Genomic DNA, 17,796 nt, shown 5'->3' with positions numbered 1-17,796 from the left:
CTTTTCATATGTACATTAGTCAACACCTTTCCTATCAGCTTTTGTAAAGCTCTAAGGAGTTGCATTGAAGGTGGCTCAATGTGAGTCTGTTATTTCGGAGAAGAGAAGTGATTACAAGATACTGCAAAATAGGGGAAGTGGGGAGAAAAGAGTATACCCTTCTTGCCACAAGCAGAGTCTGTTTCTGGACCCTGAGGCAGAAGATCTTTCCAGCGACTCTTGACTTCAGATGTTACAGGCTTCTTGCTCTCCTGCTTCATGGGGATTTTAGAGCATTGTTTTGTAAAACTGGCTTGTGTGCTTGCAGGAGATCATTTTATAAAATGTCTCACAGGCACCACAGGTTCTGTTTCTAGACAACATCTGTCTGTCTATGTTTTCTTGGGCTTTGAAAAATGAATATGGTAGAAAATCGAAACTTCAGGTCAAAGATCTGACCTTTAAGGTAAATCTCTGAGGGGGAATTATTGTAGTTCACAAATACTGTGTGTAGTTAAATACAATAGTAAGAAGACTGTTGGGTGTCTTAAATGGAGCATTAGCATGTGTTAATGGTAGATCCTTCTTTTATTAACTTCTTATATCTCATTGTGCAAATCTGTATCTTTTGCTTACTGTTTAACTCAACCGTGCATTTATATAGTGTTTCATTCTGCAATGGCAGTTCTTGGAGAACAGGCGATACAAATCCTGAGCCATCCCCCAGACCCTGTGCCACTGCTGGTGGCTTCTGAAAGAGTTGCAGTAGCACAGCTGGGCTTTGGGATGCCAACCCAGAAATCTGTATTAACCCTTGCTGCACTTTCCACGCAGCATAGCATCCAACATGTTGAAGTACACCACTTCAGCACATTACCTTAACCTGTACAGAAAAGTATTGTCTTTCTTAATGTTTGTATCACGGTAAGGTTCCAGGGAGATAACAGTATTAAAGAAGAAAGTTGAGGTTTTGTTTGTTTGTACAAGATTGAACTGATGTAAAAGCAAAGGGAGAAAGACAACCAGGTTTTCAGGATCTTCAGAACTCGTAAATGTTGCTGAACTCACCATAAGCTGCACATGGTCAGTATATTTACAAGATCAAGCTCTTAAGTGTCATCTATACATAATAAATGTAGCACACTGGCTATTTACATTTAGAAGAAAAAAACCCCGTATTTTTAGTTTTAATGAAACAGAGTTACTTTGACAATACAGCCCCCAATTTTCTGCTGCTGGGGGAAAAAAAGACAATTTTTCAGGCCATTATACTTGAGGGACAATTTGAAGCTAGTAGATTCTTACACCAACTCTTTCTCTTGAATAATTCAGATCTGTGTGTCCATAGCGCAGTGCTTTTGTTTAATAAAGCTTACATTAAATATAAAAGTGAAAAAGCAGTTCCTAAAGGATGCATAGTTTTATCTAAGAGTAATTCAGATTCCTGGAATTTTAGAAAATTCCAAATCCCATCAACTGAATGTGTATATATTATGAGCTTCTTACCTTAGTTGCTATTTTGTCTCCAGTTTTTCATTTAACTGGGAATCAAAGGTAACCTAAATTGCAAAAGGGTTGTTTTCTTTCTTTAGGGGGCATTCCAGAGTCCTGGTCATATTTAAATTTGATTGGTTTCTAACTCAATTTTTAAAAGAAGCTTTTGCCAGCACAGTTTATTTACCTTAATGCATAACCCTGAACACAATTTCTCTTCTTGCTTCTTCTGTAGGATTGTGGAAAAGGGTTACTACAGCGAACGAGATGCTGCTGACGCTGTTAAACAAATCCTGGAGGCAGTTGCTGTGAGTATTATCGAGCATCACATGCTCAGCGCCTAATCTTTCACCTATAATGGCTCAATAAATACTTACGTGTGAAAGAAGCAGAGTTCAATAGAGACAGTCCACACAAGTTCCCTCCTATAATTAATTTTTTATTGATTTTTTTTAAGGTAGTGGCACTTTGAAGGGCAAGAAGTGACTTTGGATGGCAGTCAGTAATACATTTAATGGTCTAAGTCATCTCTTACAGTGGAGTGTGTCCTCTGTCCAATCTCAAAAACCTGCGGAGTTCAGCACTGATCATTTTAGCCCCAAAAGTAATTTGAAGTCAGTGGCACTTGTGTAGTCTCTCATTCATTTTTTGTGGAGTGTGTCACAGTGATTTATTTGGAACGTTAAACAAAAGAGAATGCATTACTTTTCTTCTCAACTTAAAAGGATAATAGATTGGCTGAACACGTTAGCTGGTGTAAAGAGTTACAAGAATTTGAGTCAGAGAGTGCTGCAGCATATAGCCATGAGAATAGTTACCCTTCATTTGCAGTTGTTGCCTGAAGGTGACCCATCACAGGTTTTGCCACTATGCAGGAGCACTTATACAAACAAGGCTCATCACAAGGAAGTGTGGACTACTGGGAAAGTGGATAGTGTAGGCTACGACATACCTAACCAAAAATCAGTTCTCACTGCTCTTCACATTGTGTATATATACACAGAATGGCTGTAATATTGAGAGACAGCAGAATAAAGTTTGGTACCAGTAGTTTGTGCATATAACTTCCTCCTCTATATTTTGTGTGGTTTTCAAACATTTGAATTTTTGTACAAGTATTTCACATTCTGTTGCTTAGAGAAAGGTATAAAGATTTTTGAGACAAGAAGATGAAGGCTTCTAGTGGCTGCATACAGTATTTCTGTACATTGTCTGTACTTCTTAGTCACTTGTAGCTCTTCCATCTGATTTCACACCAGATGTTCACCAAACCAGCAATCAGATGCTGGGAAAGTACTTAAGAAATTAATTTGTCAAATGTCTAGCCTGTATGCCAGTACTGATCATTTGCAGTGGAGAAGAGAGGGGACACGTTGGACAAGAAAAAACAGTCCAGATGGGACACTCAGGAGCATTTCAGACAAATGGTAATATAGAGGCGATTTTACTTTGTGGAACTGAGATGTCAGCAAGGCCTAAGGAGAGATAGGCGCAAAAGATTTTGCCTTCTGCTGTTGCCTGGCAGTCTGACTTCAGAGTCAGCGGGAGATATTTTGGATTTTATCCAGTGGCACTGTGTGGTTGTCTGCAGCAGACAGACAGCTTGGGGGTGAATCAGCCAGGTAGCAGAAAGACTGCAAAGATCTTTGAGCAGGCACAAGTGCCCAGAGGTGTGCAAATAGCGCAGATGGGATGTGACTGACTTTGGGTGTATTTGCAGACTGTCAGACTTTTCAAACAGAAAACAATCGCATGGGAAAAAGAGAGGTCAGCCTGGAGGGCTCTTTTGAAGGATGGTAGTGGTGAGGCAGGATCTGTACAGGTCACCCATGGAGACACAGTGTCGAAAGAGCTATCCTCAGGAAAGGACTGATGGTGACGACTGACCTCTGTGGAAGTTACCTAGAGGTGAGGAAAAGTAAATGTGGTTACAGTAATAATACAGTTACTCAGAAGGAACAACCAACTTGGGCATATTTACCTGGGATGGTAACAAAATATTCCATTGTGAAAAAATCCTATAAATCATGGTTTGGTATTATTTGTAAACCTGTTCACACTAAGTAAGATGTGAGAACTGGTGATCACTGCAGTAACCAGACATACAGCAAGACCATCATGTTCACTTCACGCTACTTTCTGAATGATCTGATGTTTACTGAGTCACTCTCATCCACAGTAATCTGAATTATGTATCTAGGTTTAGTGCTCAGCATAATGCATTTGTATAAACTTCTCAAAATTGGGTCGGATTATTATTTCATGACCAATTTTTTCTTCTAATCAAAGTGCCCCAGTTAAGATGGTGCTACATTATTTATCATTCTTTTGCAAAAATGATGATTAAGTTTTGCTGAAAGATGTTTCAGAAGGTGTTTCAGCTCTTTATGTTAAAAGCCAGGAACCATCCTTCAGCTTCCATGAATTGTAATAGCTTGTTTGAAATCAACGCAACAGTGATATACGAAAGCTAAAAAGCTGACCTTTATGTGAGCATGCAATAATTTGGATTTTTATAGATCCTTGTACTACATCCTTAGCTAGGATAGACTGTATTGACTTTTGCTCTTGCAGCTAAACCAAAGCTGGGAAAGCTGAGGATGTGGCAGTTCCCCACTTGGGATCTTTGCAGCCCAGCTGGAATACTGTGGTAGATTGGGGCTGTGAACTTGACAAAATGGCATTTGTGAGCAGAACAGGACTTATTGTTAGAAACTGGAAAATACTGCTGCAGCAGAGTCATCTTTCCTGAGTAAAATGAAATATATCCATAGATCATTCTTACAACCAAATAGTTGTACAATCCCCTCAATAGACCATGCCAATGAATAGCCTCCTGGCACCAGGTAGGCATTTTGATCTTCGCAATTTTTAGAAATTGCTCCTAGCAAGAGAAGCATTCAGCCTTCCCTTTGCTGAACTCTCTTGAACTAGTCTATCTGCTTGTTTTATAAATCCCTTGTTAAGGGCTGTTGCTGTAGTAATGGATCTGTTCTCATGGTGGATCATTGACATGAGGAGGCATTATGTCTTCATTTAGCAGAGGTTTTTTTGAGACACTTCTAAAGGATTTAATCAAAAGTATGAAGTGGGATTTTAAAAGCACCTAAGCATTTTTGTTCAATTCCTTTTGAAATTGTGAAACCAAATGGACTCATTCTCGGAAAAAAAAAATAAAATCGCATAAAGCTTGTAGGTATATCTGTTTCTTGTATTATCTGAGTGCCTGTAAGCCTAGCTCTAACTGGGTTGCCAAGAATTAAGCAAGCAGTCCGAGTAGCACACAGAAAATGACTCTTAATCTTATGCCGGTCACAAACCGGCATAAATATATCAGACATCTGCCCTCCCAAGAACAGAGAAAATAACAAAACCAGTATTGTTTTGAAGACCACTGCATCTATTTTGCCCATTTCTGTGATTTTTCCTTTTGCTAGTTACATCTGATCTGGTGTTCCCAGTCCATGACGATATTTGCCCTTTGTGGGAACAAATTACCTTTTTTTTTCTTCCGCACCTTCGTGTTTTTGATTATTCTTCCATTGTTCTTCAAACTGGAAGATAACTTCATTCCTAAGATAGAAGGCTTATACAAAACTAGGGCAAAGCAGTGCTCATCTTTTTAGCTCTTTTGCTGCAGTGTTCAGAACAGGTAGGGAGGTTTTGTTGCTACCTGACATCTCAGAACAGAGTGAATTTCATTCCTGAGAGAGAATGCGTTTGAGAGCAGTCTCTCTTGGCACATCGTTGTCCTTTCTCTCCTTCTCAGAGGATCAGTTGTATGCAGTGGGGTTTTCTTGCATGCTTACTCTGTAGAAGTTTTTCTGTTCTGTGTAATTAATGAATTTTCGCACGCAGATATCCTGAGCCCAGATCTTCACTGCTTGAGTGGCAGAAGGAGTTATTGGTGTTATGGAATGGAAATAATCCTTGAAATATTGGTCAGAAAAAGATCCCTACACACTTTTTTTCTGTAAGAGACATCTACTTTTTAGCTGGTCAAACTTAAGAAAATTACACTGATTTTTGGTTTTTTTATGCATACTTTCAAAACCTTATATTTGTCACTAAAAGTAAACCATGTTCCTTCTTGCCTACTCTGCAGTAGTGTCAAAGTGTTAGGTTTCTGCTTGAGGGTTAAATTACTCTTTTCATTATATTTAAATTTGAAATTATTTTTAACGGTTTACTTTTTATAATTAGGGCAGTTACTAGCATACCTTCTATATGTAGTTTGGAACTCATCCAGTATTCTTTAAGTAATTTCCCCTCACATTTTATAATGGATTGTTTTCTTATGACTGGCCATTATCTTGTCTATATAGGAACACTTTCCTGAAGCTATATGTGAGACCCCCCCCAGTTTTTATTTCTATTTTTCATTTCAATTTTCTACCACTTCAAGCGTCATTGTATGCCTGCACTTCTATTCAGTTCCTTGTCAGCTTAAATTCACAGAAAGCATGCTGAATTCTCAGCTGCAATTGCAAAGACTGAGGGCACTTAGCCACTTTCAGGTTTGAGAGGGAAAATCTAGATTAAAGGTTTCTATTCATTTCAGTGAACTTTGATCTGTCCGATAATGAGCTGTATGATAATAGTAGGTAAGAACCCACCACGAATGTGCAGCTTCCAAGTGTATTTTACAGACCCTGGGGCACTGGTGTGTCTAACAATTAGACCTTAGACCAAATGAGGTAATCAGACTTTCAAAGACTGGCTGAGAACCAGGGGAATTGATTAAAATATTTGTGGGTTTTGTCATTCAGAGAAAAGGGGACATTGGATAAAGATTAAGAAAAGGTTTCATTTTTTCTATGCAATCATTGAGTTAGTGATTGCTGGAGATAGAGCTGACCAATGGATTTTAGTTTTAGCCACCAGCTATGAGGTGAATTTAACCAGGGTATAAATGTGACAGATTTCTGAAATTTTGAACAAGGCAAATGTGTTATATTATCAATATATACTTATCCAGGCCTAAAAGGACACACTGTTAAGAAGTCTAAGTGTATTGAGACAAACAGAAAAGAAACCTGGGGCTCAATTCTGTAGAAAATTAAGTTAAATTCCACAAAAGAGAATGGCAGGAACACCTAGGTGTTACAACACAGGATAAAGACCTGTATAAAATACCATCAAAATTTGGGAATACTTTATGAAAGAGGAGGAATCTAATGCATGATTGTAGATATTGAAGAACATTGCCTTCCTCTCTTTAGAAGATATTGCAAAAGATTTCCATTTTAATAGAGGAGGCATATGCACCTTTGGATGTCTCCCCATTCTCTGATGAATCATACAATCATAGAATAGTTTAGGTTGGAAAGGACCTTGAAGATCATGAAGTTCCAACCCCCCTGCCATGGGCAGGGACACCTCCCACTAGACCACGTTACCCAAGGCCACGTCCAGCATGGCCTTAAACACCTCCAGGGATGGGGCCTCAACAGCTTCTCTGGGAAACCTGTTCCAGTGCGTTACAACCCTCAAAGTGAAAAATTTCTTCCTAATGTTTAATCTAAACCTGCCCTCTTCCAGTTTAAAGCCATTCCCTGTTGTCCTATCACTACATGCTCTAGTGCCCCAGTAAAAAGTCCTTCCTGAGCTCTCCTGTAGGGCCCCTTTAGGTACTGGAAGGCGGCAATAAGATCTCCCCGGAGCCTTCTCGTCTCTAGGCTGAACAGCCCCAACTCTCTCAGCCTCTCCTCATAGGAGAGGTGCTCCAGCCCTCGGATCATCCTCGTGGCTCTCCTCTGGATGCGCTCCAACAGGTCTATATCCCTCTTATGTTGGGGGCTCCAGAGCTGGATGCGGTACTCCAGGTGGGGTCTCAAAAGAGCAGAGTAGAGGGGCAGAATCACCTCCCTCGCCCTGCTGGCCACACTTCTTCTGATGCAGCCCAGGATAGAGTTGGCCTTCTGGGCTGCAATTGCACATTGCTGGCTGATGTTGAGCTTCTTGTCAATCCACACACCCAGGTCCTTCTCAGGGCTGCTCTCCAGCCATTCCCCACCTAACCTGTATTTGCGCTTGGGATTGCCCCGACCCAGATGTAGGACCTTGCACTTGGCCTTGTTGAACTGCATGAGGTTGGCTAGGGCCCACCTCTCCAGCCTGTCCTTGTCCCTCTGGATGGCATCCCTCCCCTCCAGTGTGTCTACCTCTCCAAACAGCTTGGTATCATGGGCAAACTTGCTGAGGGTGTACTCGACCCCACTGTGCATGTCGCTGACAAAGATGTTGAACAGTACAGGCCCGATTACTGACCCCCAAGGAACGCCACTCGTCACTGCTCTCCACTTCGACATCGAGCCATTGACCACAACACTTTGAGTGCTACCATCCAGCCAGTTCTTTTTCCATCGGGTGATCTATTTGTCAAATCCATGTCTCTTAATTCAGAGACCAGGATATCATGTGGGACCATGTTGAACGCTTTGCACAAGTCCAGGTAGATGACATCAGTTGCTCTTCCTTTGTCCGCTGCCGCTGTAACCCCTTCATAGAAGGCCACCAAATTTGTCAGGCGTGACTTGCCCTTGGTGAAGCCATGCTGGCTGTCACCAATCACCTCCTTGTTTTCTGTGTGCCTCAAAAGAGTTTCCAGGAGGATCTGCTCCATGATCTTGCTGGGCACAGCAGCGAGACTGACCGGCCTGTAGTTCCCTGGTTCTTCCTTTTTTAACCCTTTTTAAAAATGGGGATTATGTTTCCCCTTCTCCAGTCAGTGGGAACTTCACCAGACTGCCAGACTTCTCAAACATGATGGCAACCTCATCTACCAGTTCCCTTAGGAGCCGTGGATGAATCTCATCAGGTCCCATGGACTTGTGCACCTTCAGGCTCCTCATATGGCCTCGAACCTGGTCTTCTCCTACCGTAAGCGGTACCTCATTCTTCCATTGCCTGGCTTTGCTTTCTGCGACTTGGGCAGTGTGGCTAGAGCACTTGCTGGTGCAGACTGAGGCAAAAAAGTCATCGAATACCTCAGCCTTCTTCATATCCTGGGTGACTAGGTCTCCTGTTTCCTTCCAGAGAGGGCACACATTTTTCCTAGTCTTCCTTTTATCACCAACATACCTATGGAAGCTTTTCTGGCTGCCCTTGACATCCCTGGCCAGATTTAATTCTGTCTGGACTTTGGCTTTCTTAACCTGATCCCTGGCTCCTCAGGCAATTTCTCTACTCCTGAGCTTGGAGGAGGTGGTCCTTGAATATTAACCAACTGTCTTGGGCCCTTCTTCCCTCCAGCGCTTCATTCCCTGGCACCATACCAAGCAGATTCTTCAAGAGGCCAAAGTCAGCTCTCCCAAAGTCCAGGGTGGTCAGTTTGCTGCACAGTTTCCTCGCTGCCTCAAGGATCTCAAACTTGACCATTTCATGGTCAGTACAGCCCAAGCTACCCTTGAGTTGGTAAGGACAAGGTCCAGCATAGTTCCTCCTCATTGGCTCCTCCGCCACTTGGAGAAGGGAGTTGTCGTCAATGCAATCCCAGAACCTCCTGGATTGCCTATGCCTGGCTGTGTTACCCTTCCAACAGATGTCGGCATGGTTGAAGTCGCCCATGAGGACTAGGGTCTGTTAACGTGATGCCACCCCTATCTGTCTATAGAGGGCTTCATCCGCTTGGTCTTCTTGGTCGGGTGGCCTGTAGCAGACCCCCACTGTAATGTCCCCTGCTCCCAATGTCCCTTTAATACTGACCCATAGGCTCTCAGTCAGCTCTCTATCCATCCCTAGGCTGAGCTCCATGCATTCCAGCTGCTCGTTGACATATAAGGCAACACCACCTCCTTGTTTCCCTTGCCCGTCTCTCCTGAAGAGCCTGTAGCCTTCCATGCCAACACTCCAGTCATAGGAGTCATCCCGCCATGTTTCTACAATGCCAATGAGATCGTACCCTTGGAGGCGTGCACGCATCTCTAGCTCCTCCTGTTTGTTCCCCATGCTACGTGCATTTGCATAGAGGCACTTCAGCCGTGTCTTCATTGAGACTGACTTGGCTGGAGGAGTTTTAATTACTTTGCGCTGCTCTCCAGGTGGCATTCCTTTGCCGTGTATTAATGGTGCCTCCCCGTTGGCTCCTGAGTGTTTTCCATTCTCCCTCTGGCAGTAAGGAGTGGTTTTCTGATTCTGTTTCTGGCATAAGTGTTATTCAGGGTATGGTTAGGAAAAAGCAGTTGTTCTGATCCAAAGCTACCAGAACCCAGTGATCTCTGCTTTTCCCATGGGGCAGGAAGGGGAAATGTAAAATTTTGTCAAATTTCCAGATTGTTTGCTTGGAAGTGGTATTTCAGTAACTTGCAGGTTTAGGCTAGATTCAGCATGTTTATCGAGTATGCAGTTGTTTGTAAAAGGACTAATGCTTGATACTGTAAGACAAGATGGAATTTGCTGTTCCAGTGGCAATTCTGTGATAAGGATCGTGATGTCGTATTGTGTTCCCTGACAGCGTGGTCCGCTTTGCCATTCTCTTTCTAACAAGCCACCAGGAACAAGAAAAGCACTGAGATTGTTGGTTTTCAGATTTAACACTTGCAGTCTGGCACACTCTTCATTTTGTGAAATTTGCATGGCAACATTTTGGAAGAAGCGGTAGGTGGACAGTGAGTTCAAAAGAGGCATAGCAGCTATCTGCAGTTAAACACTGTTTCCAGTGTAATTGGGGAAGTGTATAATGAGGACACTTGTATTTGTTGTCTTTTTTAGAAAAAAGAAGGTTTTCAATATGCAGGAGAAATTCTGTATTACTGTCACGGTAATTCATGCAGGGAAAAACACAACATAGAATAACAAGCCACTCAATCAGTTTTCTTTCTTTGTGCTAATTCTTCAGGTATCTCCTGTCACCAAGGTGGCATGGAGCACAGTTAGCATTAAGCTTGCCTGGGAGGTAAGGATTGCTCACAGAAACTGAGCTTGACCCTTCAGAGAGATGTGAGGTCGATACCCATGTCCCTGAGCTGGGAGCAGTTCAGAGCAATTAGTGCTGGTGGCCCAAGATGTTCAAGAGCTGTCCTGTTCATTCTGATTTTTGTAGGGAAGCCGATCTTGGGGTGTTTGGTGCTGCCTTTTAATGGATGAAAAACAAACATGAGTCCTTAGAATACCTTTTCCTTATAGGATTACCAGGTATAGTATCCTGGAAAACTGACTGTGTGGATATATTATTTTGCCTGCCAGATTTCTCTCTATATATTTGCTGTTGGTTTTTGTTTGTTTTACTCTTTGATATATAATGTGTTGGGTGGTTCTGCACATCAGTTGTTTCAAATGGGCTGCAGGTGGATGACACGCAAGATGTGATTATGGAATGCTTTATTGTCACATGAAATCTTGACTGGGGCTATAATAGACACCTTGTCTCCTGCCCAGTTTTTTGCAACATGGTCTTCATCTTTGTTAGCTAGTTTGCTCTTGGTTCAGCAACTGTGACTAGAAAACTCCTACTGGCATAACTAGCAGTAGTCTTTAATCTTCAATGTCCTTCTGTCACCAAACATTGTTCAGTACGCTCCCTAGCTGTCTGTCTAATCTTGTAAAACTGTGGTCCATGAAGAAAGACCAGAAGAATAGGCACAGAACTGTACATGTTTTTGGGCTTCTTCATAGCAGCTGTTAGTGTTAGCTGCTGGTATTTCAGATAATCCCCCTGTTGTAAGGAAGAGGACTGGGAGACAAAAATCTTTGAACTTCCCTGGACCACATAAAAAGAAGAACCTGTTCCAAGTGGAGCTGTCCTCCTTTGGTGTCCTGTTACCTTGAAGAGCAGACAAAACCAAACCAAACCAAAATACCCTTTCTACCCTTTGCGACTGGACAATATTTTCTCTTGGCTTGTTCAGAAAGATAAAGAGGAAAATGTACTCTTCTGTGTGACCAGCCACATACTCCGCCTGGCTTTCAAGGATGGCTTGGAGTAGCTGTAGTGTTGACACTGTTGAGTGCTCTTCATCCAAGAAGTGATAGTAATTTCATAACACTGGTGGTCCTGTCCCGTCCTGTTCAAGATAAACATTAGGGGAAAGGCTTTTTGAAATAGCATTCAAAGGTTAGGACTTATGCTTGCTTTACAGTGTGGAGTAGTGATGTGGTGAAGAGCATGGTAGCTTTTAATCTCAGCAATTCATGAGTGCTATGTACATATCTACAGCCATTTGGACATGACCTGTTTTCCATTTTGTGGTAGGGATGTGTCACGCCCCACTCACAAGAGAGGCGGGGAAGTGGCTCAGATTCGGAAATCCCCAACAGTGTGGACTAAGGTGAGACAACTCTCAAGGTCCGTACAAAAACATTTACTAGATTCCCACAGTGATTAATATATGTCTTAACTACATCCACGATAATTGGTTAGGTATATAACAAATTGTGGCAAACGGTAAAACAAAGTATGGCAAGTGGTAAAGTATGCCTTGTGTTACTTTGCAACAGATGCACAACAAATTATACCATGAATTACAGTGAGTGGTAAGGTATACTTTGCATTACATACTTAACTTTAAAAGAAAAAGAGAGAAAAAAGAGAAACAGAGGGACAGAGAAAAAGACAGCGAGAGAGATAAAGAGATCACTGGTCCTGGATCCAGCATTGGTCCAGCCAACAGGGGTTTCTGGTTTGTAAGAGTGCTCCTCTGTGGATACCCAGGGAAAAAAGTCTCTCTCCAGGGAAAAAAGAGGTCTGCAGGGACACTTATTTTCCCCTTTTATGTTCGTGGTATCAGTACGACCCACCCCACTGTTACGATGCTCAGGTTTCTCTCCCCCCCCAGGTGATGTGTAGTATGATTTGGGTGGAGAGATGAGTCTTATAGTCATGTATGTTTAGCATGATCTCAATAATCTTCATCAGCATATGCAGGGGTGTGAACTTCAATCTGCATTTCGTGGATAATGAGGCAAAGGTCTTTATTGGACAAGGTGGCCCCGAAAGCAAAGAAAGTAACAAACTTCACAAGTTGAGCAGAAAGCCTTGTCTTCACAAGACTTCCCCCCCCAGACGCATCCTGTGCTGTGCCAATGAGTTTTCTCTCCTGGGTCACACAAGAGATAAGAAGGTGTTATCCTTGTCAGTTCTTTGAGCACAAGTCCTACATTGTCCAGACCCCTTGGCTACAGCCATATCGCAAAGTCCTTGAGAGTGTTTGAGGCGTTCCTCAGTGAGGCTCAGAGGGCCGCCCCCATCTTCTGTCTCTCACCATTTGTTTCAGGGAATTTACAAATCGTCTCTTACAGGATGTAACTTGTGAAGAAAAAGGAGCAGATGTGTCCAGCAATCCATAATAGGTCCCATCATGTTTTTTTCAGAAATGTCATCTGAGGGGTAATCCATTGGCTTTCTATGGTCTTGTTTTGGAAATCTGCACGGGGACATGTGAAGGGCTTTCTGTGTAGCATTCTATATTTTTATTAAAATCTGGTCCTTCTTGTGAGCTTGTCATAAGGCTAACGCAACTACATAGCAGCCAGTGGGTCAGTGGGTTTAATGGAACCCTAAATTTAAAAATTCCCATACATATAGGGAGTCTCTTTGTTCTATTTCAGCGTTTTTAGGGGCAAATGAATTTGTAGTAAAGATAACTGTAGCAAATTCACATAAATTTCAAATTACTGTATATTCAAGTTCTGTTGTGTTTCTCAAAACCTTTTTTTAAAAAGCTAACTTTTTATTAACATTAAGACAGCTCCATTTTTAGAAAACATTAATGAATGATAAGACATTGACATGACTGGACCTATGCAGAGTTTGTTGCTGTTAGCTACATGAGAATCATTTTACTCGAATGTGAAAGTGGTATTGACTGGAGGATTAAAAAAACAAATTCTAGAATATTCCCACAGTACTAAACTGGCCAATAGGAACTGAGGATAGTGGAACCATTCGTATAAAGAAAATTAGCAAGATCTTTAGCACCAGTTAAAAATTCTGGTCATTTCAGCAATGTGGCCTGAAGTAGCAAGGCATGCAACATTTTCTGATTCCCCACCTTTTAGTGACATCTTTTACTGGTACATTGTGCTTTATTTACAGAGCTATAAAGGAAAAAAAAAAAAAAAAAAAAGAGTCCCCTTCTTAATATTCAGTCATAGACACAGAAATACAGGAGGGTTCTGAATTTTTAATTGTAAGAATTAGGTTAGGTGCCAAATATTTGGAAGATATTTAGATCAAGTTGAAGATCTAGTACCCGAACATTTAACTGCAGCAGTGTTTGTGCACTCATTTATCATGTTTCATTACTTCCTGTAGCTAGTACCTTCAGCTATGATGACTCCTAGCAGCATACTTAAAGAACTGGGGTTTTGTAGAATACTGCTTTTGCTTACAAATTGCTAATGTAAGCAATTTCACGTTAAGGACATGTGCAGGGCTTGTGGCTGTAGGCCTTGCACAAATGGTGCATGTGAAGCTCTGCACAGAAATCAGATACATGCTTCTATCCATTTCCAGTTAAATGCCTACCTGGAATTATATTTGAGTGGATAAGAGACTTGATACGTACATGATACACAAGCATGCCATATGTAAATCTAAGAGCAATTTGAAAATTATACTGAGAACATCTGCTTTTTATTCAAATAAATTTACTAAAATACATATAAAGCTCTAATTACAAATTGGGCTCTGTCATCTATTAAAACATTGACATTATTACTTTTCTTACTATATTTATTGCTATATTTATTACTTATATTAATTATTACTATAATTATTATTGTTATATACTATATTTTCTTTTGCTTAACTGAAAGATTTTGTTTTTTGAAAATAAAAATTAATATAGAGCTTAAAACTTTGTACGTCTGTCTTACCTAGGAAATTATAATAACCTTCACTTCACCCAAGTGTTTTCACTATACTCAAGGGCATAACTGCGTAGTAGCATAGTTATATTCTCTAGGCAAAGTCTGTGAAAATTTACGTCATGCATGTTATATTGTGAAGTCCTGATTATTCTAAAGGCTGTTGGAGACAGAGGGGAAGGAGATCTGGCAGGTTCCACATCAGCCCTGCTGGCCAGTTTTGCAGCCCCTGCACCTCTCCCTGCTTCCCATCAAGGCTGTGCCCAAAAGCGGTTTCTCCAATGAGCTGCTTGCTGCCTGCTCTGTCACATGCAACATGCAAAATTTCCTCTCTTCCTGCATCCACACATCTCAACGTATGATATGTTTCCGACTATCTCACTCAGTTAAAAAAGCAACGCAACAGAATTGCTTTCTTTTATATTGCATGTTTTTTAGCTTCAAAGCAGCTTACCTGATACACAACTCACTTCTAACTTGTATGTGATTGACTGTAGATCAAACAGATGTCCTGAAGAATATATTGTAATATGTAAGCCTCCATAATGGCAGTTTTATCTACTTCTATTAAGCTAATTTTGTGGATGTGACAAAATTATATATATATATTATATTATACTCAACGTGACAGTAGTTGTAATGATTATTAACTGTGTATACAACAGTTGTACTTTATGAGGTAGAAAGAAATGCCTCGCCGGAAGATAGATATGTAAGTGAAGTGACTTTCAAAAAGGCTCAAGGCAACATTTCTTTGTTACGCAGATTAATACAAGGAATGTCACAGCAGATACACTGGTTGTACTAACTGATTTAGCGAAGTTTGGATAATTGACAGGTATTGTGAATTCCCTGTGAAGTCTTGTCCTGAAGGAAGGTACGAGACAGTGACCAAACAGGATCCTGTTATGGGGCTAGCTTACTGCAAAGGGTTTTACAGTGCTCTTGGAGTCACAGTAAGGGAAGAGAACGTATATAATTATTATTTTACTATTTATAACCATTTATACTTATTAAATTATAACTATATTTGTGTAGGCAAATCACAGCATGAGAAAAAATATGGAGATTACTCTCCATAACAAGAAGTATATGCTGTCTGATGTGATCTTGCTTGTAGCCTCCTGAACTAGCACAAACACCTACTTTAATAGTGATTGTGGTAGACTGCGGAATAAAGAGGTTCTAACAATATTTCTGAAAAGGACGTCGATGAATAAACATGCCTCATACGCATAACAAACCCTGTATATCGAGGCAGGGTGTCAGACAGAGAGGAGGAATGTAATAACGGGAGAGTCTTTTTGTTTGCATGCATATACCTTTTTATAATCGCAGTCAGTGAAGGCAGGCAGGACCAATGGTTGCATTGAGGTGCGTTGTGCAGGGCACTAACATGCATTCTCCCCTTGAATGTGAACTGCGAGTATTGCCATGGACATGGCATACAACTTAATGACTTGTAGGGGAATTAATGGTATCCATCTAAAGGCATCGTTGTTGGGTTTTTTAATTAAAAAAATAATTGCCATTTGGTGAATTCCAGGCACAAAGTGTTTATTTCACCAAAATTTGTTTGTGAGGCTAGAAGATGAATCCTCTCAGACAGGGTTGATTTAACACATCATGTACAGAGATGACTCCATGGAAGCTGGGAAATCATCTCGTCCTTTTCTTCCATTTGGTGACAACATTTTAACAAGGGCTTCGTGAGTGTCCCAGGGAGACCTTTCTAGCACATTGCTGTCAAGATAAATAAGCAAGTAGGTAAACTGTCAAGTTATGTAGGAAACCTATTGAAGTGCTGCCACTGCCTGGGAGAGGATTGCATTTGTGTCCTAAATGTGATGTTTCTCAAGCAATGTTAAGTAATGGTTTCATACATAGGATAATCTGTTTAGAGGATGAGGGCATTTTGGATGAGTAGCTTCATCATTTTGCTAGCTTACATTCACTTGTTTTTCTTGTTTGTTGTACAAAGATTTAAAACTAATTTTTCCTGTTAATTATGTATTTAAATTGTTGGAAGTGAAATAGAGTGTGTTTGATTGTGACACCAGCCTGATTTATCAGTACCTTGATTCAGAATTATTTTGTCAAAAACATTTTTGGAGACCTGTTTTAAGCTGAGTGCAAAGGTTTTTTTTCAGCACACAGAGAAAAGAAGATTTACAGTCAAAAGAGTCTGGCAATGCTGCCATCAGCAGTAAGGAAATGAGGGTATTGTATTTGCTATTATCGCTAATAGAGGAAGTGGAACAAGCACTAATGATTGTGCTGCAGATCTACTGTATTACAGTTAACATCCAGTGCAGCAAAAAGTCAGGGTCATATTTGCTAAGTTGTTATCATCTTACATTTTGCTTTCATCCAAGTAAGGTGTCCTTCTCTCATTTTGGAAACAAGTTACTACGGTATTAATTTTGAAAAATATTTGGAAATAGCAATAGAAGTGATTAATTAGCTCTTGTTTTAACTTACTGCAAACTCAGTGCCAACTGCTGCTGTTTTCGAGCCAGTGCCTGCAGTCGATTCTTGTTGCAAGAGACTGACATTTACAGGAAAGTTGTTGTCTAAGAACTGATTAAGGACTCGAGGATTTGACCTCTTCCCAATTTCGTCTCAGACAGATGGGCAATTTGCCTGTACCTTCATTTATAAGATGGGTTGTTGAAAATATTGTGTGAGGACTGTTCTGGCCCAGTTCAAAGGCTGGGTCTGTCTACCTAATTAGCTGATCTTTATGGAAGTGTTGGGCGATGGCCTGGCCATCCCTTTTAGAGGGGGAACGTCCTGGCACAGAGAACAAGCTCTGTGCTGACACTGGGTCTGACTCTTGGCTTTAGACAGCCACGCATTTCTCTTCTGTATGTTAGGGAGCCCACTGTTATCAATTAATAAAGCACAAGTCAAGAAAAAAGACTGCCTTTATCTCAGACTTTATCCTGCTAAGACTCCTTTTTCATTATAATTTTCATTGCACGCATTGTGCTAATAATTTTTATTGCATGTATTGTGCAAACTGTCATGCAGGGATGTGGCATCCAGATGTCTGTCCCTATGGAATGTAAATAGTCTACGGTCTGTATCTGCAAAATACACATTACTATAGGGGCCTGGCAAGGCCCTGAATCTTCTAAGATGGAGAAGCTCCTAAAGCATCCTGAGAGCCTCACACGCTGTGTAGAAACAGTAAAAAACTGGCATTTGGATGCTACACAAAGGGTCAGGAAGGATTCATGGCAGATCCCAATGGAGACTGAGGAGGTCTTGCCTCACAAATTGCTCTAGGGGAAATATCAAAGTAGAAAAGCACCCAGCTATGCATGAATAGATAGAGGAGAAATGCTAACTGGCACTGCAGGAGTGTCGCCAGTAACTACTGCTCTTCATGCAAACTGTGCAACCTTGATAACTGTGTAGAGAGATATTATTACATTATTTCTCTAAGGGCTAAAATGCATCTAGTTAAGTGTTACATTAAATTCCCTATTTTTTATTATTATTTTCTATTTT

General features: G+C 41.0%; 1 protein-coding gene across 1 annotated transcript in view; it reads left to right on the top strand.

Annotated features, from left to right (window-relative positions):
- The window catches only part of CAMK4 (calcium/calmodulin-dependent protein kinase IV), a 106,069-nt gene that overhangs the window by 41,612 nt on the left and 46,661 nt on the right, over nt 1-17,796 (top strand). The window contains exon 5 of the mRNA XM_009893836.1: nt 1,709-1,781. Coding sequence (XP_009892138.1) covers nt 1,709-1,781 — 73 coding nt within the window. The remainder of the gene's footprint in view (nt 1-1,708; nt 1,782-17,796) is intronic.

This window comes from Charadrius vociferus, unplaced genomic scaffold, assembly GCF_000708025.1.
Source record: "Charadrius vociferus isolate BGI_N301 unplaced genomic scaffold, ASM70802v2 scaffold158, whole genome shotgun sequence".
Taxonomy (NCBI): Eukaryota; Metazoa; Chordata; class Aves; order Charadriiformes; family Charadriidae; genus Charadrius; species Charadrius vociferus.
The sequence above is the reverse complement of the archived record's forward strand: the minus strand, read 5'-3'. Positions and strand labels throughout refer to the sequence as shown.